Raw genomic sequence first — 27,470 nt, forward strand, 5'->3', positions numbered from 1 at the left:
TTTTTGTAACAAAAGAAAAATAATTTACAAGACCTATCCTTGCTAAAGTTCCCGTTCGAAATAAAACATTTATACTCATGCTGTGCCCATGAATGACCCTCATGGGACGGACAACAGCACTCGTGTTTACAAGGCAGCCCCTAGATGGTACCTTTGAAAGCTAAATGCCGCGAAGATCCTAATTCAAGTACACCGTTAACAAAAACAAGTGATGAGTTTTTTTTGTTTCTCTCTTGGAATCAAAAGATTGTCGGCAAAACTACTAGTGTGACGGGAAGTGCCCATTTAGAGCACTAACCTAAGGGGGAAAAGTTTGGTGCTTGGCAATATCCATTCAAAGCAAATGCGAAAAAGTGCCCTAGTCGTTTTCAAAGGACCCTCGATAAAACCCATGCTTCGCGTTTATTAGAAGCAGGGTTGGGTAGTGTTGCGATACAAATGTATTGCGACATTATTTTAGAAATACATTATGCTTTATATTTCTGTATCGCGATACAACTAAAGCCAATGTATATTGTTACAATTTAAAAATAATTATTGACCTCCACACACAGGGTCCAGCACAAGTTTTGTCGGGGACATTGTGTGTCTCTGACTGCACAAGACTGCCTTCTTGATTGTGCAAACGTGAGCAAACGTGTTCCCACACTTTAGGTTGTTGACTACTCCAGTCGATTCCAATAGTCGAAGGCTTTGTCGGCACGCCAAACCAACAAATAAAGGAGTCGGGTTCCTTGAACTTAATTTCACAGCGACGTCGTAAGGTAACTGCTGAAAGAGGCATCCGGATTGCACATAATCATAGCGACTCTTGGAGGTTATTTGGAGGACACGAAACTGATTTAGATGTCCCTGGGATTTTGTCTCTTTAAGAGATGCCAAAATAAAACTGCACTCGAGCCACGGTGAAAAAATGGCTGCCTTCCATTACTACATAAATACTATACCGTAAAATACCGAGCATCCGCACATTCCCTACTAAGTGCCGACACCAAAATTTTGCAACATCTGAAAAAATATGCATAGTAGATACTGTATATAGGTAAAATTACTGACCTAACAAGCGCCCATTCCCCAATTTTCGCGATTATCTTTATATTTTGAGTGGGCGCTTGCTCGATATTTTACGGTTATACATAAATTCAATACTATATAAATTTATTACATAAATTTGGTTAGAGCTTAATTCAGCATCCAACACACAGTGAGAAATCTCTTGCTGGTTTTAAAAACAAAATCTTGTATTCTAAAGCACGCTGCTTTTTTTTTTCCGTATGCTTTAAAGAGTGCATCAAAACATCTAAAATATTTTTATACCAACGTATTTCAGCGTCTGCATTTCAGCCCCACCAAAACATATTCGTGTATCTGCATTTCCAAATACTTTACTGTTTTTCAAACGTATTTCCGACAGCATGTACCACAATACATTTTTATAAATGTATTTCAGCATCAGTATTTTATTCGTTTCTGCTAAGTATCCCAGTGTTCATATTTCCAAATACTTTCAAGAGTATTTCTGCTCAACCATGATTACAATACCGACAACCATTGTTGCGCGACCGTGACGGACATGCCACGAGCGAGTTCTCTGCCTTTAGCTCTTATGGGCCGCACGGGGCGCAGGCCTCGAGCATTGGCACATCCAACGCTACTTGTAAGAAAAACAGACGTCAAGGTGCTTCATCGCGTTCGCGTTAACAGTGTACACGAATCACAAAAAAAAAATAGTGTCACAAAAAGAACAAGCACACCACACATTCATGTTTTTACTCCAAAGGCATTTATTTTTCTACAGTATCCAAACACAAACGTTTACAAGTTCAGTATAGTACAACAATGTACACAGTATACTAACATCAGACTTTCGAAAAATGGATTATACAACGCAAGCCCCAGATGACAAAAAAAGAAGAGGTAAAAAAACGGAGAAACAGCGATGAGAAGAACCACCAAACCGCTTTCTAGCCTTCCAACGACTGTCCCAGCAGTGAAATGACACAAGGCACAGTTTTTCTCTCGGCGGTGCTACCGACGGCTCGGAGAAAACCGAAGAGGAACGACAGCAGAGCCGTCGTTTTCCCTCCCTTTCTGCCGAGTCATCGGGACACGGTATCTTCGGGAGAATCCAGGAAAAACGATGCTGGCACCGCCAACGTCTCCTCGAGAACAAGACCTCAATGCTGTATGCTCCAACGTCCGAGGCCAAACGCGAGACTGGTCTGGATGAATGTCGGCCAATCTGGGCGCACTTAAAGCGAGGAACATACGAATTGCGCCGCTTATCCTGCACCACTATTTACGCTGTCTGCGGCAATGCAGCATTCAGCATTGAGAATTTGCGCCCTCAGTGTTGGCACTACTTGGGTTCAGTGAAAATGCAGCTGCGATATAAAAAAAAAAAGGAATTTGTTTAGCAAACAACAAAAGGTCTAAATTTACATACGACTTTTCGCAACTGTTTCCATTTTTCCTCCTTCTTTCTCACTTCTGCATGTGAAAATTCTACATGTGCAGTTATGCTGGGAGAGCCGAGGCGATATCTCGATGGAAGGTGGTGAATTATGCACACAAGTAAAATTTTTGTTCAAACACATGGGATTTTTTTTTTCTTTGTTGAAAATGCTAGTAAAACAGACAAAAATAAAGCAAGCAATACAACCTCCCTCCCCTTCCTTAAATCCTCGATACTTCCGAGTAAACAAAAAAAAATCTCCAAGGTGTGAGAAAAGAAAAACCATCCTTGTGACAAATTAACTGGCAACAACTCTGGGCCCGTGAAATGGTAAACCGTTCCTATGGACAGGTGATTTCAATGACCATATACAATGGGTATATCCAAGGTTTCTTTTCAGTCACATTTTCTTTTTTTTTTAAACGAAAAACTACAAGTACAAAAGCCAAAGTCTGCCCTCCTGTCGCAAATCCTATCTTACATCTCGTAGGTTCAATTAGGTGGTGGAGTCGCTCGTGAGAGCTCCCGTTGTAAAACCCTGCCCCTCCCCGTATCTCTGTACACTAGGTAAAACGGCGAGGCGCCATTAGGTGGCTGACGATTGCTCAAGGAGGATGCTCGAATTCCGCGCCGACGCCGCTCGCCCCAAATCCAACGGAAACGTTGTTTCTACGGGGTCCCCCTTATTTACATCTAGAAACAAACCGGCACGACCAATGCCCACAAAAGCCCGCGTATCTACAGTTTTGTACCACCAATTTAAAAATAAACTGCATAAAAAAAAACAAAAAAAAAACTGACTGATGAGAATGAGGATAAGGCTAAAGGAGAGAAAGGTTGGCTGGGCAAAGCTAATCAGATGGCTGCAGCCATCCAATTGGAGGATAATTCCGAGATGCCTCAGGCCGGGACGACTGAGGCAAGCTCTATACACACATTTACACCGAGTACTTCGTCATTTCATAAATAGGATCGTTATAGTACAACAGGTTAAGCTCGTCAAGGTGTCATCTCTGCCTGGGGCACGCTCATTCTTTACAAGCCACAAAAGAACACCCCCTCCCCGCCCCCTCTCCCCTTTAAAATAGAGGAAATGTGAAACAAAAGTGGTGCAATTTCATGGTGCGAACGGGGCGTACGCGTCTTCAGTGTTTCCGTCCTCGGCTCTAAATCGTGTTTTGTGCTTCTGTCGGTGGTGCGAAATCTTTGAGATAAAAATTATACAATTTACATTTGTACAATCTGCTAAAAAAAAAAAAGGATGTTAGGGAAAGAAGAAATACTGGGGGATGTCATTTTTTTCTTTTTCGCTGCAGTTGCTGCCTGCGGTATGTTTATATATTTATATATGTATATATGATACACGGTGTGAAGAGTGGTGAGCACGTAAACCGTCTAAAACGCTGGGGTGTGAAGACGTCTATGCTACTTTCTTTGTGTGTCGTATCTTGCAAATGAAGCCGGGGGAAGGGACGCTTCAAACAGTCTTGAAAAGGCAACTTTCCCCTCTTTACTCATCTACCACCTCAAAAAAAAAACAAAAAAAAACACTGTACACAGTAATTACAGTACACCGAGCTTGACTAACTCATTACCAAGTAGGACTTACGAGAAAAAGAAAAAAAAGGAGGAAGAGAAACCCTAACCTCAGCCTTACTGTGCCGTTTTAATGCTAGAGTATGTATATTTATACATATATATAATATATATATAGGTAGAGAAGTGCTCATAGAAAACACCCACACTCACAAGAGGTAAGAGCACACCTAGAGCAAAAAGTATGCCACTACCAAATGCCAACAACTATCCAGAAGAAAAAAAAAAAAAGAAAGAAAACCAACAAGAAAACAATAACTGGGTGTTTCATCTACACACTACAAAAAAAAAAAAAGATATACAAGAGCTATGACACACCAAACACCCAGGACAAGATAAAGGCAATGACCACTAATACAACCCCCCCTCACTGAACAAAGTGAAATAACTGGCATGCACACACCACACACACACACACACACACATAAAAACTGCTAACATGAAGCCTGCTGTTCCGAAAAAAAAATAAAAGCGACACCACACACGTAATGCAGGCATCCAGTGACTGAAACACACTAAATGTGTGGCAAATCCAGACGAATAAAACAAAAATGAAAAGCATCTTCTTGAAGTTTTGTTAGCAGGTTTGTTATGGCCACGCTGTATATAAATGCGTCGGAAAGTCGTGCCACTCAAAAGTTGTCATAATCGGGGGTTGCGAACGCAGCTGAGCGCTCAATTGTCGCACGACGATGGGTCGTAGTTATGACGTGCAACGGCAGGTGCAATGAAAATGTTCGTCGGGATCAACTTCCTACTGAATGATTCCGACAAACCACAGCTACATTGTTGTCTGGAACGCTCTTATCCTAAATGCAACACGCTTGAAATAAACTCGCAGTGGTGTGAAAAGGGTTCCGAATTTCTAATTGATTCGAGGGGTTGCCATACACTTGCATGCGAAGGAAGCGGAAAAGCTGAAGAATTATGCCAATTAAACCTTTTGCAAGATGCAGCTTTTCTTCAAGAGAATGGCTGCATCCAAGTGAAAAACCTCGCACACTGAAAAATTTATACTCCACCATAATTTATAGGTGCCGAGATAAAAGAAAGTGGGATATTTAGTTTGTATGTAAAACACTGACACGCTAAGCTGCACTAGTAAGGTATTAAACGGCATTGAAGGCAAAAAGTATACATTGTTTACATATGCTACATCTTTTTATTTAGAAGAAAAAAAAGTTCATAAATAAAATTCTCATACTTGAGATCGTTACACAATTGTCACACCATACACGAAAAGAAAGGCAATACATCTTTTACGAGCCAGAAAATTTTTTTTTTTCTTTACACTACTCAAAAGCAGGAGTGGCATTCTCGCATGTTCAACTTCAGCACCGCACGCCAAAAAAAAAAAAAAAAAGTCAGAACTAACACAACCCTCTACACAGTCTCTCTACGAAACACGCACACACACACACACAAAAAAAAAAAAACACCACTAAAAAAAATGTTAGGGCAAAAACAGCCAATGACAGGTTTAAGGATAGCGGCTCTGTTGTTTGTTGTTAGTCCCTTCTAATTTACATCAATGTACAGAATGGCAACGTACAGAATGTGCGAAAGTAAGCATATGCTTCGTCAAGTCTTTTTACAGTCTTAAAAACAGTCACAAAAAACAATGATTGTAAAAAAAAAAAAAATTACGACACAAGATTTGTTGCTGCATTCCAATTCGAGAACTCGTAGCAACGGCGACGAAATTGGGGGGCTCAAACCCACATCAATCAAATTTTAAGGAAAAAAATCTTTCGGGATTTTGCCTATTTGCACAAATCACAAACTAATCCCCCCCCCTCCCTCTCCCATACTGCACAGTCATGTACAACGGTGCCATCGGATGACGGAACACGAAACATTTTACAAAGGTCGGTACTCGCAAACTGCCGTTGCTAGTAATATATATATATGTATATATGTTACACATATAAGGTATAGACATACGAGCGTAGATGGATTATGAAGCAAAACCGCTGCCTTGTAATCCAAAAAAAAAAAAAAAAAATTCCATTTAGCAGTTTTGGGGGATTTCATACAACTCTGGAACAACCTCAACACAATCAATGAATGCAAAAAAAAAAAAAAGTGGGATAGGGAAAGACAACAGCTTCCAGATGATGACTGAGAGTGAGGTTGTTAGTGCACCTTTCGTTTCGCTTCACATAAGGGAACGACAAATCGGCAAACCAATACAAAAAAAAAAAAAAAAAGGTAACATTTTACGCAAGCTGTGTAAGGGAACAATCCGTGCAAAAGCCAGCCACGATCGTACGATAGAAAGGAGTCGGAGAATCGCCTAGCCAACGTTGCCACCGTGCCCATAAGGCATTACATGCCAGCGGGACGGCGCACCGCATTCGCGCTTGACTCGCGGAAACCGGCGTGAAATCGGACCGTCCGTCGCTTTACAACTACCGTAACAGACTTTCCCACCCCCTCACCCGCCCGTTTGGCGTAGCAGAGCTGGTACGCCGGAGACGTTGGTGAACTAAGAGAGGAAAGAAATCATTTGTATGCAGTCCTCACATTCAAAATAAAGTTGTACCCTAAAAAAGGTGCAGAAATCTCTCCAATGCGGGGTGCAGAAAGATGTCGACTTAGCCAGCCAGCCCCAAGGGTGGACCGACCCTCTCCCGTCCGAAATTAAGGCCGGCCGCCCTCTGTACAGTCGGTGTATGTTGGACGACGCCCGCCCCCACTCTGCGTCCTCTAAAAATATGGGGAAAGAGCATTCTCGCCGTAAAAAAATACATGCACGCATAAAATAAAATAATCTTAATTTAGAGTAAAGGGCGCTGGAGGGTTGACCTGGTCCGTCCTGCCAGAGGTGGCACTATGAAACCCCCACCCCCTCCCTGGCCCTCTCCAAACACACAAAAACTAAAAAAAAATAAAAAGAGAAAAAGAAATTGAGAACAGGGGGATGATAGAAACGCCTCCACAGACCGCGCACAGCAGACGCCGCATTAGCAGACACAGCAGACGCCACAGTAGCAGACGACAACTGCAGACCGTGCAGTGGCAAACCGCAAGGTGGCAGACTGCAAAGTGGTAGGCGGCGAAGTGGCGGACTGTGCGGCAGGTGGAGGGGCGCGGAGGGGCCGAGATGGCGGGAAAGGTGGGGGGAGGCAGGGGAGGGCCTCGCGGCGTCCCTCAGAGGGCCCCGTTGGACGAGGGCCCCGACGGGCCGAGGCCCGCCATGCCGCCGTCGCCGCTCTTGAGCAGGTACTTCTCCAGCTTGGCCAGGATGTGCTTGCCATAGGTGTACTTGCGCAGCGACGGCACGTGGGGACGGATCTTGTGCAGCAGCAGCTTGCGCTGGGGCGGCTCGGCCACCTCGATCATCTTCTGGACCACGTAGTTGGCGTACTGGTCCTTCATCATTGTGTATAAGGCACTGTGCGGCCTGCAAGGAGAGCAGGCCAGTTCCCTTCAGTGACCGCGGGGGTGCCGGAGAGTTGGCGGCAAGGAACGAGCAGAACCGCTAAGTGGACCGTGCTTAGAACATGGGTTCCAGGATCCCAGGGAAGAGTACCCCCTAGGTTTTTGAAGTAGATAGATTCCCTCAACCGCTCGTTCCCCCCTCCCCCCAAAAGGAGGATTTTTACGGCCTAAGCAGTCTCTCGGTATGTTCGAGCCATGCATTCCCATGCAGTGCTGAGCCAAGTGCACCTTAGTGTGAGCATTATTGCTAGCAAAGGCTTCTGTTTTGCTAAGGAGAGGCCCTCGTTTTAAAAAGCAAAAAATATTTTAAAAAAAACAAAAAATTTCGGGACTTTTTTTTTTTGTACATAGGTTATTTTGTAACTACCCTACTCAGGAAGTGGACATTTATATAGTTACATTGATTCAAAGTTTGTTACTAAGCTGTTTACAAGCACGTTAATGGAAAGTTTTTACTGTTTGCTCGGGGTTTATTTTTTTGACAGTGACTATTTCAATGTCCACCGTCAAAATATCTCAAAATTTATTTCAATGTCTCCGACGTCACTTTTGTGAAGCATCAAAATGGTGGTTTTGTTATTTCAACATCCCCCCCGTCAGTACAGCCGTCAGAGCGGCAGGTGGCAGACGCTCTGTGGTTTCGTTGGTAGCTACTTCGTGGTTTTGTCCTCATTAGTTTCTCATGGTGTTGTCGGTGTTTTGTTGACGTGTTAACGGATGGATGCGTTACGTGCCCAAGAAGGTTCAGTCCTAGTAGGCAGTGCAGGCGTCCCATTCAGCGTGTGTGCGGGACTGGCTCGACAGTCGATGTTACGGACATGACACACCCGGCGGCGGAGTTCTGAACTCTCGCACGTCACTTCTGGCACGCGTCTCACTTAAAAGTTTTCATCTACAGCAAGGGAAAGCTGGATATCCACTTGCCTGCAAGTAAGAAATCTAAGCGTGTACAGTCAAGCCCATTTGTAACAAACAGCAGGAAACGCTACGATCAGTCAATATAGCAAGTAATTCAATATAGCAAAAACCATTTGCAACGAACTTCCACGATGCGTTCGTTGTAAGGCAAGAGCTTCTCTTTCTTTATCATCACTCTTCACTTCCACCTTGTAACAATATGCTAAAAAGATTTTTTTTTTTTGCATGCGTGTCAATTTTTTTTTTTTATAGTTTATTTTTAATTTTTGAATCGCTTCTCTTTGTAAGCAACCGTTTTGGGATGAAAAAAAATTTTTTTTTTTCTGTGCGTGTGTGCAGAGTTAATTTTTTTAGCTTTCTCCCCTTCTGTTTGCACTTCGCACGAAAAACCAGGCATTCTTTGAGGTTCAAAAGTCCCAGAACTCCTCTCAAGAGTGCCGGCAGTCCCTTCCCGATTTTCCCGTCGGCAGTGCCACCTCGGTGCTTAGTGCAGGGCAGACGCAAACCACGATCCTTACGACAAAGAAGTCCCACTTCCTAAGCCTCGGATCCGGCGCAGAAAAGCTTGAGTGATATCGTTTCGCTCGGTCCCAGACCGTTTCCACGGTTCTGGAGGACAGAAGTCGGCTTACTGCAGGTTCAAATAAAGCTTCAGGCAGCTGGCAACAACGATTTTAGGCGCCGAGGCGGCTTCGGGACGGGGTCCCGATTCTGCCCCGCAACAATTGCATGAAAACGCTCGCTCGAGAGCTGCCAAAGTTTGTGCCTGCGACTTTGTTTCGGTTTTAGTCCAGACACAGCCGCACTATGAGATGATAGGACCAATTGAGCAGCGTCAAAAGCACAAGTCACTGGGCCTTTCCGGTTTGATAGAGTGATGACAAATACCATGATGGTGCTCTGATCGGTCCCATCAGCTCATAGCATTGGCTGCATCTCGACTCAAGCGCTGAAACAAAGTATAGAGGTGCCTCTTTTTCAACCATCAATTTGAAGGTGCGCAAAACCTGAAGAAAGAAAAAGCTCTACAAAGAGAGTCGCCAAAACTCCGTTTCAGTGTACGCACATTAATCTTCTACTCGGGGAAAAGAAAAAAAGTTATTTCGATATGAGGGTATTAATGAAGAGTTCACAAAGCAGAAGAGGAAAATGTGACGAAGGTTCCTCTCTAGCCCACAACCCAACACGTCCCGCGGCAAATGAATTTTCCGCCGCACCAAGCACATACCAATAGAAATAAATGATGGGCGTTCACCATTATCGAGCCTCTGCATGGTCTTGCATGCTCCCTTTATGAGTAAACAACATGACACCAGACGATAAAAAAAAAGAAAGCTGCCCTCAACTCAATGTTCGAGAGCCTAGATTGACTTACCCATCCAGGAAAGAGCAGACCTCCTCAATGAGCACAGCCCGCTCCGAACGGGAGGCATGTGTGACACACTTTTCCACCACGTTGCTGCAAGTAAAAAAGAGAGACAGAGAGAGAACATGTCAGCTAGCGCAATCACAAGCGTGACAGCAGACGTCACACAGGGGACGACAACACCCCATGGAGGAGGCAACTATAGTCGCTGAAAGAAGAACAACGGCGGGAAAAATTCCTGTCGGCGACGCGATTGGTCCGAGCAATTTTGGAGCACCTTTCAGAGCTGCTAAAAGTCCATTTTGGAGCAGCAAAAGGAACTTATGATACGGCACGATACGACACAAAGTTTGGAGTTTAAGCACACACTTCATTGTCGTTCGTACCACTGCAAATATTACGTCAAGATACATGTGTTGCCCTATCCACATCATTGTCTACTTCGAATTCCCACATCTGTGTAATCTTTCTCTTAGCATCACTTGCACGGCAGGTTTGATTCCAACGCCTCAAACACAGAACCAGCTGTTTAGTTGCGTGTGGAAGCGCCAGGCACGAGAACAATACGCCGAGCGCAAAGGACGGTGTGAGCCGCTGTGACTGTGAATGGTTATTTTAGGCACAAAGCCAAACGTAAACCATATTACGTTCCCTGGAAATAGTGTCAGACCGAAATACTACTGCGCACTCAAATTTGTATCATACTGCAGTCTTAAAGGCTGTAATAAAACTGCAATAATTAATTAAAGGCCCGTTCACGCACTTGCAACTCCTCACAACCGAGTGCCTTCAAACCTATTACAATCTCTTACGACGACAGAGTCCATTGACACGCTGGCGCCGTCTATGCGGTGACCGTGGAAGTGCATTCCACTAAAAGCGAAGGTTTGGCAGCATTTGCAAGGTAAAATGTGCGTTCTACTTATGAAAAATACTCGTTTATGCGCAAAGGAATATAAAATATACGGGACCCGAGTGTTCCACTGCTACCCAATAGGTGGTGTCAGAGTGCCTTCTCGTCGTAAGAGATTTTATGAGGTTTCAAGGCACTCGGTCCTAAAAAGTCGCAAGTGTATGAACGGGCCTTAAACAGTACAATCACCCTCGATGACAATCATAAGCATGCTGAAGTGGTTTACCATGCAAGCCTGCGTCCTAAAAGAAATATTTATGTCAGAAATTTTAAAGCAGGCATTTTTTACTTTTTCCTGACTTTCTGCAGCACAAAATTCTGATTATAAAAAAAAAAAAAAAAAAAAAAACGCAATTAAAGCATTATTTGAATAATCTGAAGGTTAATCAATGAACTGCCTAGTCGCTGGCCCTCATCAGTGAAAGAGTGTCGCTGCGGCCAATGCCGTCTGCATCGTGGTGCGGGTCGTTCGTACGTGTTGCAGGGTTTACAGTCGCCGACCGTTTTTTCAGACTCCGATAATTCGGACATGTTCGATATTTCGGACCTAAAGGAGGAACCGTGACTTTCCCTATAAAAATAGTGCATACTCACGACCAATATTTCGGACAGCTTGAAGTCCGAAAGTTTGAATATTCGGACAAAATTGTCGTGAGCGATCAGCGGCAACCACCGAGAAGCGGCCATTTTGAATTCCATGCTGGCTGCGAATGGATTGGCTTGGTTTGGCAGCGCTACTTGAGTACTCCCGAGTTTTACCGCTAGGTGACGCTATGCTAGCCCTTTTTCTACATTTGGCTGCACGTCATCATCATCATCATTATTTTGCTTAGTTTCCTTCCATTCCTTCGCGCCTCCTGGGGGGTCGGTGGCCGAGTGGGCTAGCGCACACCAGCTCGGAGCACGTGGAGCGAAAGCTCTCGCTGCAGAACCCAGAAATCCTGGGCTCAATCCCCACCCCTGCCCGTTTCGACCTGGATGAACATCGTACAGTGTAGACCGCATATAACGTATGTCGCGGGAGTTGCGAAAATCTGCACTATAAGCGGTACCGCATTATAACCAAAACATAAATTTTTCAGGCCAAAATACATGCCATGAGACAACTTACCTTTGTAAAAGAATTTATTTTATGTTAGATGAAAAATAAAGCTTAGTTTGAGGAAAGTCTTTATTTCACCAGACTAGTACACTTCTCTCTCAAGTCTGTCACACATTTTGAAAGAAATGAGCGACTCCTGTCTGGCGCAGCCTTTTAACGGCGTCGTGGGTCGCGGACGAACGTTGCGAGCGTTCAGAATTGCTAACCCTAACCACTTTTCTCCGGCGATGAAAACGCGTGAAAATTCGCATCCTTTATACGGTACGCGCCAGTAATACCTTCGACTTGAGCACAGGCATGAAATGCTCCAAATAAGAAATCCGGGCAATGTTCGAAAACACAAATGCTTAGAAAGCACCACTGTAGTCGAAATAAACAAACACGACGACACGGGCGTTTCTGCCGTCTTGAGAGTGCCGCCACAACATCGCCGCACGAGTAGGTGGATCTTCTCTTCTAATACGTGCCGGGTTATCATAGCGACACACAACGAAAATTCACAGTCAAGGATAGCGCTTTTACGCGGAACGATGAGCTTCCACCACGCCATCTACGTCGACGATCACAACCGGTGCCATGTTCGCGGATAAAAGCAGCCGGCCCGCGACTGGCATGCAACGCGCGCGAACACTTCTCCTCAACCTGTGATTGGTCTGTCGTTGCGGTTGTTTGTTTCCAACGCAGCAGAGGGACACATGCACGTGAACAACACGTGTGTGCATCCCTTTGTCGCTATGGCAACTGAAGCCTCTCTCTTCGCTTCTCCCCGCTTCTTCGAGAAACCTCCTTGCCCCGCGAGTGCCGCTTGCGGCTCGTGCCGTTATCTAGTGTTGCACAGGGAAGTGTGCTCGCTGCGCCAGTCAGTCGGCGCGGTCGGCGGGCTGTTCCAAAAACCGCACTATAACCGGTATTTCCCTTCATACGCCTGCATTTTAAGCAGTATGTAAATACATGGAGTTCTATGGGAGGCGAACCAGTGGTTTACAAAAACCGCGTTATACCCGGGTCCTGCACTATAAGCGGTTACGTTGTAAGTGGTCTATACTGTACCGGCGTGCGGTCGTGTATCACTACTGCGTGGTGCACGTTAACGACCCCCGGGCTAGCAGTTGTACTGCACTGGCTAAACTGCTCATCTACAGCGAGTGACTCGTCGCAAATTTAAATGGCTGACCAACTACACGCTGTATAAATATCCTCACAACCACCACAATTCGCGCCTCCGCCCCACTTTCGCGTCGCCAGTTGCCATTTTGCTCTTGTGGATTTGCTCCTCTCATCTCGTTCGGACAACGCTGGCTTGGACGTCATGGCCCCATCTGTTCTTCTGCCACCGCAATGTGTCGTTAAGAAGCGCAGAAAGTACTCAACCATAACGCTAGAAACAAGCCAGCGATTCTCAAGCTAACAGAAAGTTGACGAACGCAAATGGAGGCGTAACCTGAAGCAAGGCACTATTTACGGCTTTTTTAAGCCCACTTGGAAGTTATAAAGGCAAGTTTTTCAATTTGCGGATTTTTCACTTTTTTCGGTCCCTGCGAAGTCCGAATAATCGGTCGGCGACGGTACTATGTTTAATTAGAAGATTATTTAGCCAGAAATTTATAATATAGCCTCTCGACATTCACGGCCCTCACTGAGAAAAGTGAAGCGGGTGAGCCCATACTACTGAGAAAAGCATCTAATAACACGAATGCTACTGCCTTGCTCGGTTACACGTGTTTGTTCCACTCGCAGCAGATAGAATAGTTTGTTTCACTTGTTTCAATTGTCCTGCCAACAAACAGTCCACAGATCACTACAAGAGGCACTCTCTCCTCATCGCAATATAGAATTGTTCCAAATCCGAAAAACTTACACACACCATGGCACACATACAGCACAGCACTAACTTCTCTTCACGCGAAATATAGCACTAACTTCCCTTCATGCGAAATATTTATATTGCTGCAAATACTAAAAGTTAAAAAAAAAAAAAAAATATGCATAGAATTTGCGATTTTACAGCCCACAGTACCAGTATTATGTTATCCGGGTTGGAATTCATTGTTTTCTTGAATTCCCGCACTGGTGAACCGACACATTTATTTTAAAAGAAACAAATATTTAATGTAAATAGTGCAGTTCACTCGGAGACAGGCATCCGTCATGGTGATCCATGCTTCCCAACGTCTGCCTAGAGCAGATGACGCATCCACACAAGCGATTATTTGAATTTAGGCCGTACGCTAGTACCACGATTCAATCTTCACTGGAGCACTGATCGGTACTGCACCATTTTCCGCTAAAATTGTTTTCCCCCCAATACTATGCGACAAAATAAACGCAAAAATCTATACTGTCCCGCACGCAAACGTGGAGAGCCCACGGAGCGACCACGCTTCTATCCCCGCTTTGATGATGATGATGATAGCACAAAAGCAGCACCCCCTCTAGGTCGATCTCGAGGCCAATACACCAACTCATGTTTACAAACAAAACCGGTGCGCCCCTAGCGGAGGCGAGCAGCGCTGCGCATCTGCTATTGGGTGTGGGAAGGAAGCGCACAGTCCCCCATCAACAAACCATTAGTAGGTCCTGTCCTCTTTTCTGTGTTGGGATTGTTGATCCCGAGACTTCCTAGTATAGTCCGACTACTTCAGTGGCCTAGACGAAATGAACAAGGCTGGTGACAGAGCAAAACTTGTGAATTTGGCGCACGGCGATCGATTCTGCGTGGACATTGTAGTGTAGAGCGTAATTCATGTGAACAGACCTGCTTGCTATTTTCAGTTGAGACGTCCCTCTGGCAGCAATATAAGTGAAATTGAAAACTTCGGTACTCAACATCGAAACTGAATGTAATTTAGAAGAGATTATGTGTTAGTTTAAAGCTGTATATATGGTTAGTTTTCACAAATAAAAACCAGTTGGAAGTGTGCTTTTGTCTGTCTGCTTCCTCGCCCTTGTGTTTTTTCTTGGCGCTTTTTTCGGCGTAGTACTATTGTATAAAAAATAAGTTATATTTCGTTCTAATGCAGCTCGAGCCTATAGGGAGAAGCAAATTAGTTGACTGTAAATAGTAAGTTTAGTACCCCTGGCACACGGAAAAGTTAATATTTTTATCGAATGATATGGAATTGAATCAGCTCGCGTTCCTTAGTGACTACATGAGTGTCGTGAGCCGATTTGCCGACCCCATAATGTCATTCGAACGAAATTATAGTGTCTTCTAGGCGTTGCCCACGAGCAGGAGAAAGGGAGAGAGAGGAAACCCACCTGGCGAACTTGTGCTGGGACAAGGGCAGCACCTTGCCCCGCACCACGTTGACAATCTTGTTCTTGTCCTCGGGGCGGCCGTGCTCGAGCACGTGCTGCACCACGTAGTTGCCGTACTGGTCCTGGACCAGCTGCTCCGTGTGCTGGTGCAGCTCCTCCAGCACGGGGCAGGTCTGGTCGCCCGTGCAGTGCTCCAGGATGCGCTGGATCACCCGGCAGCCGTACGGGTGCGTCGACAGCCCAAACACCTGATGGGGGACGAGAGGGGAAGTCTCTTCAGATGCCCCTCCTTCCGTACGTAGGCCCGATGCCTCGTATGCAGACTCCTCTCTCCTCACAAACGGTTCGTTGTCAAGTTGCAAAGTCACCGACTCGGACTTCCGATCTGATCGACGGGCTGGTCCGAAGTCTCTTCGGAAACTTTCTTTATGTCTATGGACCGTTCCACTAAGGGCTCACTGGGCGGTGCTGCTTTGTTAGACTACAGCGCCATCTATGTGCATTTGTCACTTCAACGGAATTAACGGGGCAAAAGGGACCCGATCCCGACGGCAGACGACAAACCGACTGTCCCCCTCCGGCCTTTCGACTGACCAAATGCCACGTGCCCTTCCTTCGTTTGGGCAGTTCTGGTGGGCTGTACTGCCACAACTGCCCAAACATGAAGGCTCATTCCCTTTCCTTTCATCCCATAGAATGGTCTACAGTCGCTGACAAGTCCTCCTTGTCGTTCTCACCGCGTCACTTATTGTAGCGATACTCTCCATCTGCGTATATTTTAGACCGCATCTGCAAGCCTTTTCCTCACAACGGACTTGCCGTTACATTGCTTTACCGTTGACCGAGACCCAAAGCCACAGGTTTGAAACCTGCCCAGTCTCGCAAGCTCTCCCAATGCTTCTTTTTATGTCTGGCGCGTTTACTACTAAGGAACACCTACGTTTCTCATTAAACACCCGTGTTTCGTAGCAACGCTGGTGCTTTGGTTAACCCAACATGAACCAACTCTGTTTAGAACGAAACATTGCACTGCCGTGTACCTCGTCACGTAGCGCATGGCTACCAAGTTGAACGCAATTAAACGGGTGAATCAAAGGCGACGTTTTTAGTCCCTTCCCTCTTAAACAAGGTGCTGAATTGAGCGGAATCGACTGGTTATCGGAACCCCTCGAAGGATCCGTTGAAGCAAAACAAAAAATAAAAGCAACAACAACAAAAAAAAAAAAAAAATGCAGCTACAAGGCGGAGGCAGAAGAGGACAAGAAGGAAATCGAATTGAGTTTTTACTTGGTATAACTGAGAAGACACTAGAGATTAAAGCATATCTTGGTCCCAGCAATCTCCAAAGTCCTATAACACATGAAACAATATTTAAGAAGCAACCGTATAAGTTTGTTCAAAGAACTCTAAACAACAAGCCTATATATATATTTTTTTTTAATGCCTCCCACTAAATTTAGCAGGGAAATCGAATTGGTGTATAAGTCATGTGACATTGATTTCCCCGCTAAATTTAGTGGTAAATGCATGCATGGACAGACGGGCGGACGGATGAACAAAATGTTTTGTGGTTACGGGTTTTGTTAAAAAGCATTTTGTGTTCTGAAACGCCCAGCCTCACCTGTCCCTGGAAGGCATTGATGACGAACTGCAGGGCCGTGGGGTCCACGCACTCGATGCATTTCTGCACCACGTGGTTGCCGTTCTGGTCCTTGACGCACTTGAGCACGTGGCCATCCAGCTCCTTCACCACCTCCTTCTGCAATCATTAAAAACAAAGCGGTCCTCAGGAAGACTTCCAAGCTTAGCACGACGCAATTACCGTCGAGAAACTACTGCCGCCGCACTGACATTTCGCGCCCATGAGGTGATAAACCTAGCTAGAGAAAACAAAAGTCGCCCCTTTGCTGTACTGGCATGGCAAAGGCTGCGGTAAGACAGACCGTGATGCGTTGATGGGGAGAAACTCCGCCATACATGGGTAAATTACTCCCAAAATAAAATTTAATTACAATTATTTTGCTTCAAAAGTAGTTTAACTACAATTACTACTCTGTGAAAAGTAATTCATTACAATTACTAATTACTTTCAATAAGTAATGCAATAATTTTACACTTACTTATTTCTGAAAGTGACACCGACTTGGGCCATATAACTTTAAACGAGTTGTATAGAATGCAGCAGATTTGTTCATTTCTTGCCCCAATGTTTGAGGAGGGCATCGCTGCATAAATGTCACGTATTGTACTTTCCGGTTATGAATTTTGTTAAATTCATGATAGAACTTGGCACTTTGGGGCAATGAAGCCCTTATTCCATTTTCAATAAATAATAATAAATTACATCGTATGCAGGGAAGACGCCAGATCGCTAATGAAAAAATTGGGTTGACAGACTTGTTAGCAAGGCAAATAAAAATGAGAGAATTAGTCATCTATGAATATTATATAAGTAGTCATAAAACAAGAATATGCATGCGCTAATACAACCACATTCACATACAAACATCAGTATTGAAAATTATTTGCATCGAATTGAAAATATAATGGCTCAGAAATGTATAAAAACCGAATTGAGGCTCTCGAATCATTGGTAACAATATCCGCAGGTGTGAGGTCAGTCTCCAAAATGCTTATGCAAATAATATCTGAAGTAAAACCAACAGGAAATAAACTTGAAAATAATACGAAGATACAAATATGCGACAGTACTGCAAAAAAATGTAAAACATTGGCAAAAAAAAAAAAAAATCTTTATGGACAATTCAAAATTTCCCAGCCTCGACTGAAAGCTGAAGCTGAATTTTTTTTCTTTCAATATGTTAGCATGATTGCGCTATTGTTTTCTGCTCGTACCTCGGATGGAGCACATTTCACCAATGTTTCATGTGTGGTACACCTGCTTATGATTAGAAGGTCTAGCTGTGCAGAGATCATTAAAAATCAGCTTTGTGTGCATAGCCATCCATACAGCAAATCATAATTCTATCTTGCATCCTATTTAGCAGAGTTCTTGATAATTAAAACTTCCAATAATTAAAACAAAATTTGTGGTATTCCAGAGTTTTAATTAATGAGAGCCTACTGTATAAATCATGAAGTAAACCACTTCTGTCAAAAAGTCTGAAAGTTGCGTGAAAAAACTCACAATTGGTGAAAGAGTCAACAAGCTTTGTGAAAAACCTCAGAAGTCGTGAAAAAGTTCGGAGGCTGTATGGAAGTCCACAATTTAAGGAAAAGGCAAGTTGTGTGGAAAAAAAAAACCCATTAAGTTGTAAAAACTTCTGTAAGGTTGCGGAAAAAAAGAAAAAGTCACCAATTTGCATGAAGCCGACAAGTCGTGCAAGAAAACTACAAAGTCACACTAAGTCCCAAAGTTGTGCAACAAAGCTCACAAGTTGTGAAAAAGCAACTTGCACGAAAAAGTGCACAAGCTAGTGAAAAAGTTCATGAGCCAGTGAAAAAGCTGAGACGACACAAAGTACTAAGCCAGTGTAAAACTCAAAAGGCTGCAAAACACCAACAAGTTGTGCAAAAAAGTCCGTAAAATAGTGAAAAGGTCAAGAAGCTGCAAAGAAGTCCGTAAATTAGTAAGAGAAAAAAAAAAAGCTCAGTTGCGAAAAAGTCAATAAGTAGTGCAAAAAAGTTTGGAAGCCGTGAGAGTGCCCAAAACTTCCGTGACAAAGCTCACGAGTCGTGAAAAAGTCGACAAATGGCGCGCGGGAGAGCCCACCTGCTGGTCGGTGGAGATGGACTCTAGGGCCTTCTGGATGACCCGGCAGCCGTACATCTGCAGGGCCAGGGGCAGCACGTGGCCCTTCACCTTCAGGGCCAGGGCCTGCTTCTGCTCGGGGCTGCCAAACTCAAAGAACTTCTGGATCACATAGTTGCCGAACACGTCCGTCATCAGGTTGTACGCTGCCCCCAGGATCTCCGAGAAGACCAGTTGCTTCTCCGAGGGCGTTGCCCGCTCCAGCTTCTGCTGGATGAACCTGCAGAAGAAGAGTCCCCGGGGTCGCAGGGTGTTTGTTGCACTCCAAATGCAAATTTGTGCTCGCCTAAATTTTTAAGCGAGCACGAAAAAAAAGGTTTGCAACCCGAAATCTGTCTTTTGCCGCTTTTAGGTTCTGTCTATTTCAATTGACCGCAGGTGGCAACGACGGAGGAATCGGAATATGTTTTTCGAATCGGTCGGCTCAGTCATAGCTATAAAGTCCAGCAATCCAATCCACTAAGTAAAATATGTTCTCAATGAAACGTCCCAAAAGCATGTCCACGAAACTTTTTCGACGACACGTGCGGCCATGAAACCCACGTCCACAAAGAGTTGTCCACAACATGTGCTTCCACAAAAAGTGATTCAACAAAAAGATGGGGACCCTACTGCGACGGGCAAAAACATGGGGCAATGTAAAGCAACCAAACTTGCCGTCGCCATGCTCTCCGCGGCACTCCAGAGCTGTCGAAGCTACAAGAGCGTGCGCGGTGCTTCATTTGGTGTCCCCTTCGCACGAGAGGTTGTGCAAGTAGGAGGAAGACGAAGTCGCATGATCTCGCAGCGGCGCGGGGTTGCAGTGTTGTGGAAACCGTGCTAGCCTCAACGATGTGGCATAAAGCAGTCGACGCCGAATATAGTCTACAATACGGAATGTAGGCTGGAATTCACTCCTTTCAACAGTTTCCCGTGCTGCCAGGCAGCTCGTCGTAACGTGCTTTCAGGCGGCGGAGAACTCGGAAGAGTCTGTCAGTACATGACTAGATCCCACACCCCCTGGCCAAACCTGAAAGTCCGACTCTCTTACCTGGAGCCGTGCTGGTCTTGGGAAAACTCCACGATGTGGTTGGCCAGGTCCCGTAGCTGCAGGTTTGGGTAGCGGTTGTTGCGGAAGTCCTCCAGTAGCCGGCTCCGTCCTGGAGGCTTCTCCAGGCTCGAGCTGGGCAACGCGGGGATCAGATTCTTTAAATTGTCCTCTTGGTATTCGAATGTAGCCTAGCCAGTAGACTTTTTCTACTGTTGCAATGCCCATATTCTTCAGTGGTGATTACGTAAAACCCGACTAAAATGTAAGACAAGAAAGACACTGTGCAGTTTTACCAAAATGCCATTCACATTTTTGTCGTGTCGCCCAAAAGCTCTTTTTCTGTGGAGACAGTCCCTCTCGAGCCCATTTGCTCCTTGGAGTAAAGTAATCGATAAAACTAGAGGTATTGCACAATCCTACACAGCATACTAGTACTTCTTTAATGGGGGTCTGCAAAGGCATTTTTAAGGATCTGGAAGCCTTCTCTCTTACCTGTCAAACAAACATACAAAGGAAGACACCCCACCCCACCCTCATGCAATGTTTTTGTATAAAAACATAAAAGAAGCGAATTACACATTAAAGGGATACTTCAACGAAATTTGAAATATTCCCGTCGTGTTAAAAAATAGGTTGAATATGATCCACAATATCCGTAAATGACAATCACACGTTTGTATTTTGATTCTGGTGGCTGTATTTTTCGTTATAAACGGCCCACTCTGGCAAGCGCTCGGAGAAGGCCCAGCTTAGAGCACGTGACATCCAACGCAATCGTGACGTAGGTCGTCTCAAGAAGAGCAAAGCTACGGCGAGGCTGACGTCGAGAGGATGGCCTAGTCGTTCCAGCCACCGAAGCGGCTGCTTTTGTACGAATTTTGAGTGACGAGTTAATCTTCTATAATCTTGTAGGGGGACAATAGCGACTTCTGCGACACACAAAAGGGATTCTCGGGAAGAGGGGAGTTCCTCCTTCCCCCTTCTCTCGTCGTGGCCGGAGACGAGACAACCTCCGTCACTAGCTGTCAAGGTTCCTACACAAGCATTACAAACGAGGTGTTACCGACATCCACCCCAGGTGCTCTTTGCTAATCGTTTAATTCGTTTTAAAATTCCTTTTCGAGAATTTTTTAACAAGATATTGGTATGTTCCATGTGATACTGCTCTTTTGAACAGATATAGACCAAAAAATGAGTGCCAAAATTTCGTTGTAGTATCCCTTTAAAGTATTCGCTTTCCTTGCTAACTGCGGTATTCAAACTTCGGCGCACCGTAAGTTAGGCATGCACCCGGAACGAGCGTTCACGCAGGCACATTCCAGCACTCTCGACGTACAAATCAACCTGCCAACGAAATGAATGCGGCCAGCGGTGGCCCAGACAGGCTCGATTCCCCTGCAGTGAACGTCCAGGCACTGCTTTTATTTTTTTTCTTTACTTTTTTTTTTTCTTTTGCCATACATTAAAACATTTTACATTTTCCTGACTTTTTTTTGCTCGACACAACAATAAAACAAGTTTGTTCCGCACTAAAGCATTTGCTTCCCTCGCTAATTGCAATTGTTCAGCTTCTGGACACAGCAAGTCTCGCACACACACAGACCAAGCGTTTGCGCACCCACATTCAAACACACCTGGTGTACAAATCAAACCTCTGAAAAAACGGACCATTCCGGAAAAATGCAGCGCCTCGCGTTATCTTTTTGACGCACCATGACAATCCGACGTATGGCATGTCGAGGAGTTGCGTGCATAGAAATAGCGGTTCGTGTTTATTTAGCATTTTGCGATTTCTTTGTGTTCCAAACTTGCGGTGTTAAGGCATCTAACCAAATTTCCGTTCACAAATTCCCAGACTTTTCCAGGTTCTTCTGAAATTTTGATTAAATTCCCTGCCAGTTATAAAAGAAAAAAAGATGCAGAAGATGGGACAGCAGCAGCTGTTCCCTGCTTAATCCAGTCAATTAGACAGTGGCTTAGGCTAGGAATGCCTCGAGCAACTGTCACTCGGAGCAGAGGTCATCCACGCCACATTCTTTTGCTTCGTCGCACGTCATCGCGCCGCCGCCATCACCCACAATTCCCAGCCTAGTCGACCATTCGACGATCTACCCTTTTCTGGACGCCTTTGGTTCATCGGCAATTCCAGTTCTATGAGGAGGAAAGAATCTAGCCACTTCCCGGATGCAGGGAGCACGGGAGCCGACCCAAGCGTACACTAAACGGCCCCACGGTTTCCCGCGCCGCGTGGCACGATTCGGGACAGACAAATGCAGCCGGTGGCAAACCAGAGAGACTCACTTCCTTTGCAGCGTGCGCCCGGGCACGAGGGCGCTCGAAGATCCCAGCATGCTGCCGAGGGGTCCGTTGCGCACCAGATACTTAGCCTCGGCCCCGGGAGCAGCAGACATCATTCGGCCCCCGAACGAACCTGCACGCAGAAAAGACGTCACACACCGAAATTAGAAAGCCAACAGTTAAGAGAGTAAGGCACGCTCTAAAATTTCCCGGCAATTTCGATGTTGCTGGCGCATTGTTCCCTAGCTTTCCCTAGGTCGTTCACTAGCTTTCCGTAGATTCTGGCGCTGCGACACGAATCGCCCGGATGGTGTCCGACTCAAAGCGAACGAGCAACTCTGGTGACTCTGAGACAATTGAAGCAGCAGCAGCCAATCAGGGACGCGACACTCCCACATGACACCTCTGTGGCGGTGTTGACGAAAGTGTGGTGCAAAGCGGCAAACGCGGGCGTCTTGCCATCTTCGCCGTCTGTCGCAGGGAGCACTGCAAGGCATGTGCTCGTGAGGACGACGCCAATCGAGATTTTGCCGTCGAGACCCCACAGTGCGTGAACACGACACGCCGCCCAACGACTTCTCCAAGCTGTGTGGATTAACGTAGGACCGGTCATTTTGTGTAATTAAAGTTTTGCTATGCTTTCTTTTAATCTATCTACGGTAAAATCCCGAAAGATGGCTTAAATAAATTCGAGAGAAAATCAAGTGAAAATAAGAAGTGGAAAAGCTTTCGGTGCGCAATCGAGAAAGGTTGAAAAAATGCTATTTTTAGATCATGCGTCTCTGACAGACTTGTTATCGCGGCGAGGGGCAATGAAGCAAAGATGACTGTACTTCCCAGAAAGCAATGTTCGCTCATATCCCGCCATAGCCAACTAGACGCATTCACACCGAGGTCGTCATTGATCCGAACACTATGATTACTAGGGGTGGGTCACCTTTCGGCGTTCAAAGAGGAAGTAGCAAGTCGAGCCAAAAATGGGGGGGGCAGGTTACCTGTCGGGGGCGGGGCATTTCTCGGGATTGTTGTAACTATTTTCCTTTCCGCTATTTTTATGCACGAAAAAACCCGACACCCCCCTCGGGACTCACCCAGGCTGAGGTTGGAGGAGGAGCCGTTCAGGGAGGGCGGGGGCGGGGTCAGGCTCTGGGGCAGCATGCCCACGGGGCCCGGGGAGGCCGCCACCGTGCCCAGGGGCCCGTAGAACTGGCTGCCCTTGCCCTGGGCCCCTGCCGACGAGTAGGAGGACTCCAGGGCCGCCGCCGTCGCAAAGGGGCCGCGGCCGGCGCCCCCGGTCAGCATGGGGCCGTCCCTCCGCTCCAGGGAGTCCCTCCGGGGGGACTCCGTGCTGCCCCCGAGCCCTGGGCACGGAGACCGGAGGACCCCCGTCAATGGACTCTGGCGCCGACCGGAGTCGCCCCGCTCAGAAAAGAGTGTCATGACGGTACGCCTAGATGCACCACTTTAGAGGGATGCCGAATTCCCGCCCGAAAAAAGGTCTTTATGTGCAAAAAAAAAAAAAAAAAAAAAAAGTCAGGGGTGGTTTAGGTAGTTTTGAGTTTGGAGCAAGTTTTGGAGCAATAAAAATCTTGTTTCGGAGCAAATTTGTAGAAAAAATATCAGTAGTTTTGAGTTACTTTGAAGCAGCACATACAGTCGAAGCTCGTTAATTCGACTCTGACGGTTCCTCGAAAATAGATCGAATTATCAAAGAGTCGAATATCGATCAAAAACGAGTAACGACGTACGTCACGAGAAGCGGCAAAAAGCCAACCGTGACGACGAAGTTTTATTTCGAAAAGAACGCCGATATTTTCTGCTGCCGCATTCCCGTCAGACGCTTCACAAAAACAAATTTCCGCATATCCTCAATGTGCGGCCACATTGTCCCGTCTGTGTCTTTAAACGTTGCGAAGTTCGCAAGTACATCGAGCGCAGTGGATGCTTCGGCAGGAGATGGGCGTGGCGGCGGCTCTTCGGCGTCATTCTCGCATCTGTCGTCCTCCTGACCCTCGGGACGCTGAACCGATGCAATGATTTCGTCGTCAGTCAATTGACCGCACACAAGCACTCCATCATCTATCGCAACGTAATCATCGAAACTAACGTTTTCGGGTAGAGCGGACATTAGAGCACTGCACTCTTCGTCAAAGTTTTCATCTTCAATTGTGGTTGCCGATGTTGTAGCCGATGCAGTTGCCGATGTAGTAGCCGATGCAGTTGCCGATGTAGACGTAGTAGCCGATGCAGTCGTCGAACTCGCGGTATTTCCATCACACGAGAAACCACAGTGACGAAAGCAGTTCGCGATGACCTGGCTTGGCATGTCCGTCCAAGCTTTAACAAGCATATGAATCGCCGCCAACAGAGTGACTTCATAGCGCTTACCCTGGTCCAGACAAAGCAATATTCTTGCCATGAGATGCTTGCGGTACAAGCGTTTCAGGTGTTTGATTATTCCTTGATCCATTGGTTGCAAGAGTGAGGTGGTTGCGGGTGAAAGGAAGATCAGGCGGATCAAAGACAGCTCCGGCATTTTTGTGTGCGCACTGCAGTTGTCCGCTACTAACACGACCTTGCGCCCCTTGGACGCGAACTGGCGGTTCATTTTTTGAAGCCAATCTTGAAAGATCTCACGTGTCATCCACGCTTTTTTGTTGAAACTGTAGTCCGTTGGAAGCCGCGGGATGTTCCGAAAGCATAGTGGCGTCTTAAATTTCCCGACCACCAAAAGAGGCAGACGTTCCGTGCCTGTCCTGTTGGCTGCCACGAGCACAGTCACCCGCTCTTTACTGCGTTTTCCCCCAGTGCAAGGATCCCCTTTGAACGTTATCGTTTTGTCGGGGAGAGCTTTGAAAAACAACGCCTTTTCGTCGCAATTGAATATGTCCTCGGGCGCATACTCCGCAAGAATACGTGCGAGCTACGACGTCTTCCAGTTTTCACAGAAATTTTCATACACATTGGCTCTTTCACCACACACGTGCTTAAAAATAAGAGAGTGCCTCTCCCTGAACCTTGCGAGCCATCCCTCGGAAGCACGGAATCCCTAGATGCCCAAACGTTCACTGAACTGTTGAGCCTTTGCACAGATCATGTCTCCAGTCATCGGAAGGTTGTGCGTTCTTACTTCTGTCACCCATTTGTAAACGGCTTCTTCGAGTTCTCGATGGGCTGCACTGCGAAGGTGTTTTCTTGAATTCACAAATTGCTCTTCTTCAAAAGCTTTCACGATTGCTGCTTCATTCCTAATGTAGGTGGCAAGGGTGCTTTTCTTGAGGTCATACTTTTCGGCTATTTCTTTTCTGGACAATTTTCCCTCCCTAACTTCGTTGAGTATGTGAACTTTTGTTTTTAAATCATTCGAAGAGTACTTTCCTCGCTTTTCTTCCGACATTTTCCGGTATGAGCGTTAAACGCCGCGCACTCCGAAGAACAGAAACCAGAAACCGCGTGACAGCACGGTCCCTCTTCATTGCTCGCTCATTTTTCTCCAGTCTCCTTCTCCATCCCCCCGACGTTCTTTCTCACTTCATCGCTCCCTCATTTCACTCTCGTTGCTCCCGTCTCCTTCCGCGCACCTCCCCACGTGATCGGGCCGGTGCGCTCTGACTGGGTCTTATCTCGACCTCTCGACTAATCAAATCAGCCCTTTCTCCGGCGCGAGGCACCGGCGAAAGGGCACCTGTCTGTGCGGGCGCTCTTTCGCGGAGCGCGCCCTGGCTGGGGGGGTGCCGACGGGCATCGCGCGTCTGTGGAGGTGCCGCAATCAGGCGCAGGCTCACTGCAACGGCTGTTTGCCAATATGGGTAGGGATGCGTGTTGCGTTCTGAGGTGCCGTTTTAACCTTTAAACTTATAGTGTTAGCTTAAAAAATATTTTCCGGTTACGAAGATGCTGGCTCCCGGGACGAATTATTGGGTTGGGGATATTTATCAGATCGAAATACCAAGGTTTTCTGCCTATTGAAGCCTGTACATTTCTGACGGTGCTAAACGGAAGGATCGAATTAACGCAATGATCGAAATAACGGGAGTCGAAATAACGAGCTTCGATTGTACCGTATTTACATGAATGTTCGTCGACCCCTGAAGAGGGGGGGGGAGGTCACTTTTTAATCGAATCAAAGCATTCCACCGCCGACAAGAACGAAACATTTGCGATATCAAGAATACCCCAGATTGTTACGGGTTGAGCCGGCTGTACCTGTGGCATTGCGCTATTCTGTGCACTCATTTTACAAGATTTCTTTAGTATTATTGATAGCAATTTGCAAATTAGCCCGAATGTATGGCGGTGAACAGTGCACGGTGCGCCCGACTCCTGGGGGTGCCGGCAATCTTTGTAAGAGCCACTCTGGAGGCCGCCGGAACGACCTCACGCCTCACTCCCCACGGCTTCTTTTCGGAGTTTTTGTGCACGATTCACGGTCGCAAGTCGTTTGATAAGAGTGTCAAGATAATGCTGGAGCACCAACTACGTTTCTTTGTATTCACACGCACAATTCGGGCAGTTCACAGGTTTTCTGTGCTCATTTATGGCCGTTCCTCATCTAGAAGCAACCGACAACTGCGCTGCTGGATGCGAGTTCGATCCGTCGAAGCGGGTGGCGCTCCAGTGGAGCGTGCAGCAGCGCGGGATCTGAACTGCGACAGCAAACGAGGAGGCTTCCGCAGGCCGAAGTCTGGATAGGTGGGGACGCCTTCCCGAGTTTGAGTAACGTACGACACAAAAGTGTGCAATCGGTCCCTAACCGTGACGTGCAACGCGATCACCAAGCAAGTGGAGGAGATGCAGTTGATACTGTCATTTGCGTACGATTTTGTTGGACGCCGCCGCCGACGTGCTTCGAAAACGTAGCAAAGATGACGACGGGACTGACATCAGCAGTGCAGACCAATCGTAGTCTCTAGTCACGGACAGAGTGAGAACGACAGGGAGAAACCTCAGTTGTCCCGCCTCCAGCGTGAGCTTCCTAGCTTCAATAACGTCTGAGCAGCTCATGCGTCTCGCGCGTGCATGCGCAGCCAAAGCACGCCAGAAGGCATCAATTGCGTGCTGGAGCCCGCGCTTTCATAAGAGATACCCTGCCATTCTCATGTTTTCGCCGTAAAATGCGCCTCTAAATATTTTTTTAAATTTTATTTTTAAGGTTGGGGAGTTGTCCGCAAACTACATAGGAAGGGCAACCCAACACGTTTCTGCCTTTCACAACACCTTGGCATCGGGCCGCTGTGTCGGTTCTCATAGCTCTGCAAGCCCCATACCACCGACGCTCAAAAAAGAATCGTCAAAACAGAGGAAACATGCACAAAGAC

At 46.3% G+C, this 27,470-nt stretch overlaps 1 protein-coding gene across 2 annotated transcripts in view; it reads right to left on the bottom strand.

Moving 5' to 3' along the window:
• Window positions 1-1,766: 1,766 nt before the first annotated feature.
• Window positions 1,767-27,470, bottom strand: part of LOC8031832 (pumilio homolog 2) — a 49,931-nt gene continuing 24,227 nt past the window's right edge. Inside the window, exons 12-19 of one of the 2 annotated variants that reach the window (XM_029969470.3) lie at window positions 23,244-23,513; window positions 22,156-22,285; window positions 19,855-19,986; window positions 18,786-19,044; window positions 16,674-16,811; window positions 15,053-15,300; window positions 9,789-9,872; window positions 1,767-7,457 (exon numbers count right to left, since the gene is read on the bottom strand). In XM_029969470.3, the coding sequence (XP_029825330.2) occupies window positions 7,205-7,457; window positions 9,789-9,872; window positions 15,053-15,300; window positions 16,674-16,811; window positions 18,786-19,044; window positions 19,855-19,986; window positions 22,156-22,285; window positions 23,244-23,513 (1,514 nt within the window). In that variant the 3' untranslated portion in view covers window positions 1,767-7,204. The remainder of the gene's footprint in view (window positions 7,458-9,788; window positions 9,873-15,052; window positions 15,301-16,673; window positions 16,812-18,785; window positions 19,045-19,854; window positions 19,987-22,155; window positions 22,286-23,243; window positions 23,514-27,470) is intronic. The other variant, XM_040499115.2, reaches the window with a different exon arrangement.

The sequence above is a fragment of the Ixodes scapularis genome, unplaced genomic scaffold (assembly GCF_016920785.2).
Source record: "Ixodes scapularis isolate PalLabHiFi unplaced genomic scaffold, ASM1692078v2 PGA_scaffold7__128_contigs__length_106722199, whole genome shotgun sequence".
In the NCBI taxonomy this organism is placed as follows: Eukaryota; Metazoa; Arthropoda; class Arachnida; order Ixodida; family Ixodidae; genus Ixodes; species Ixodes scapularis.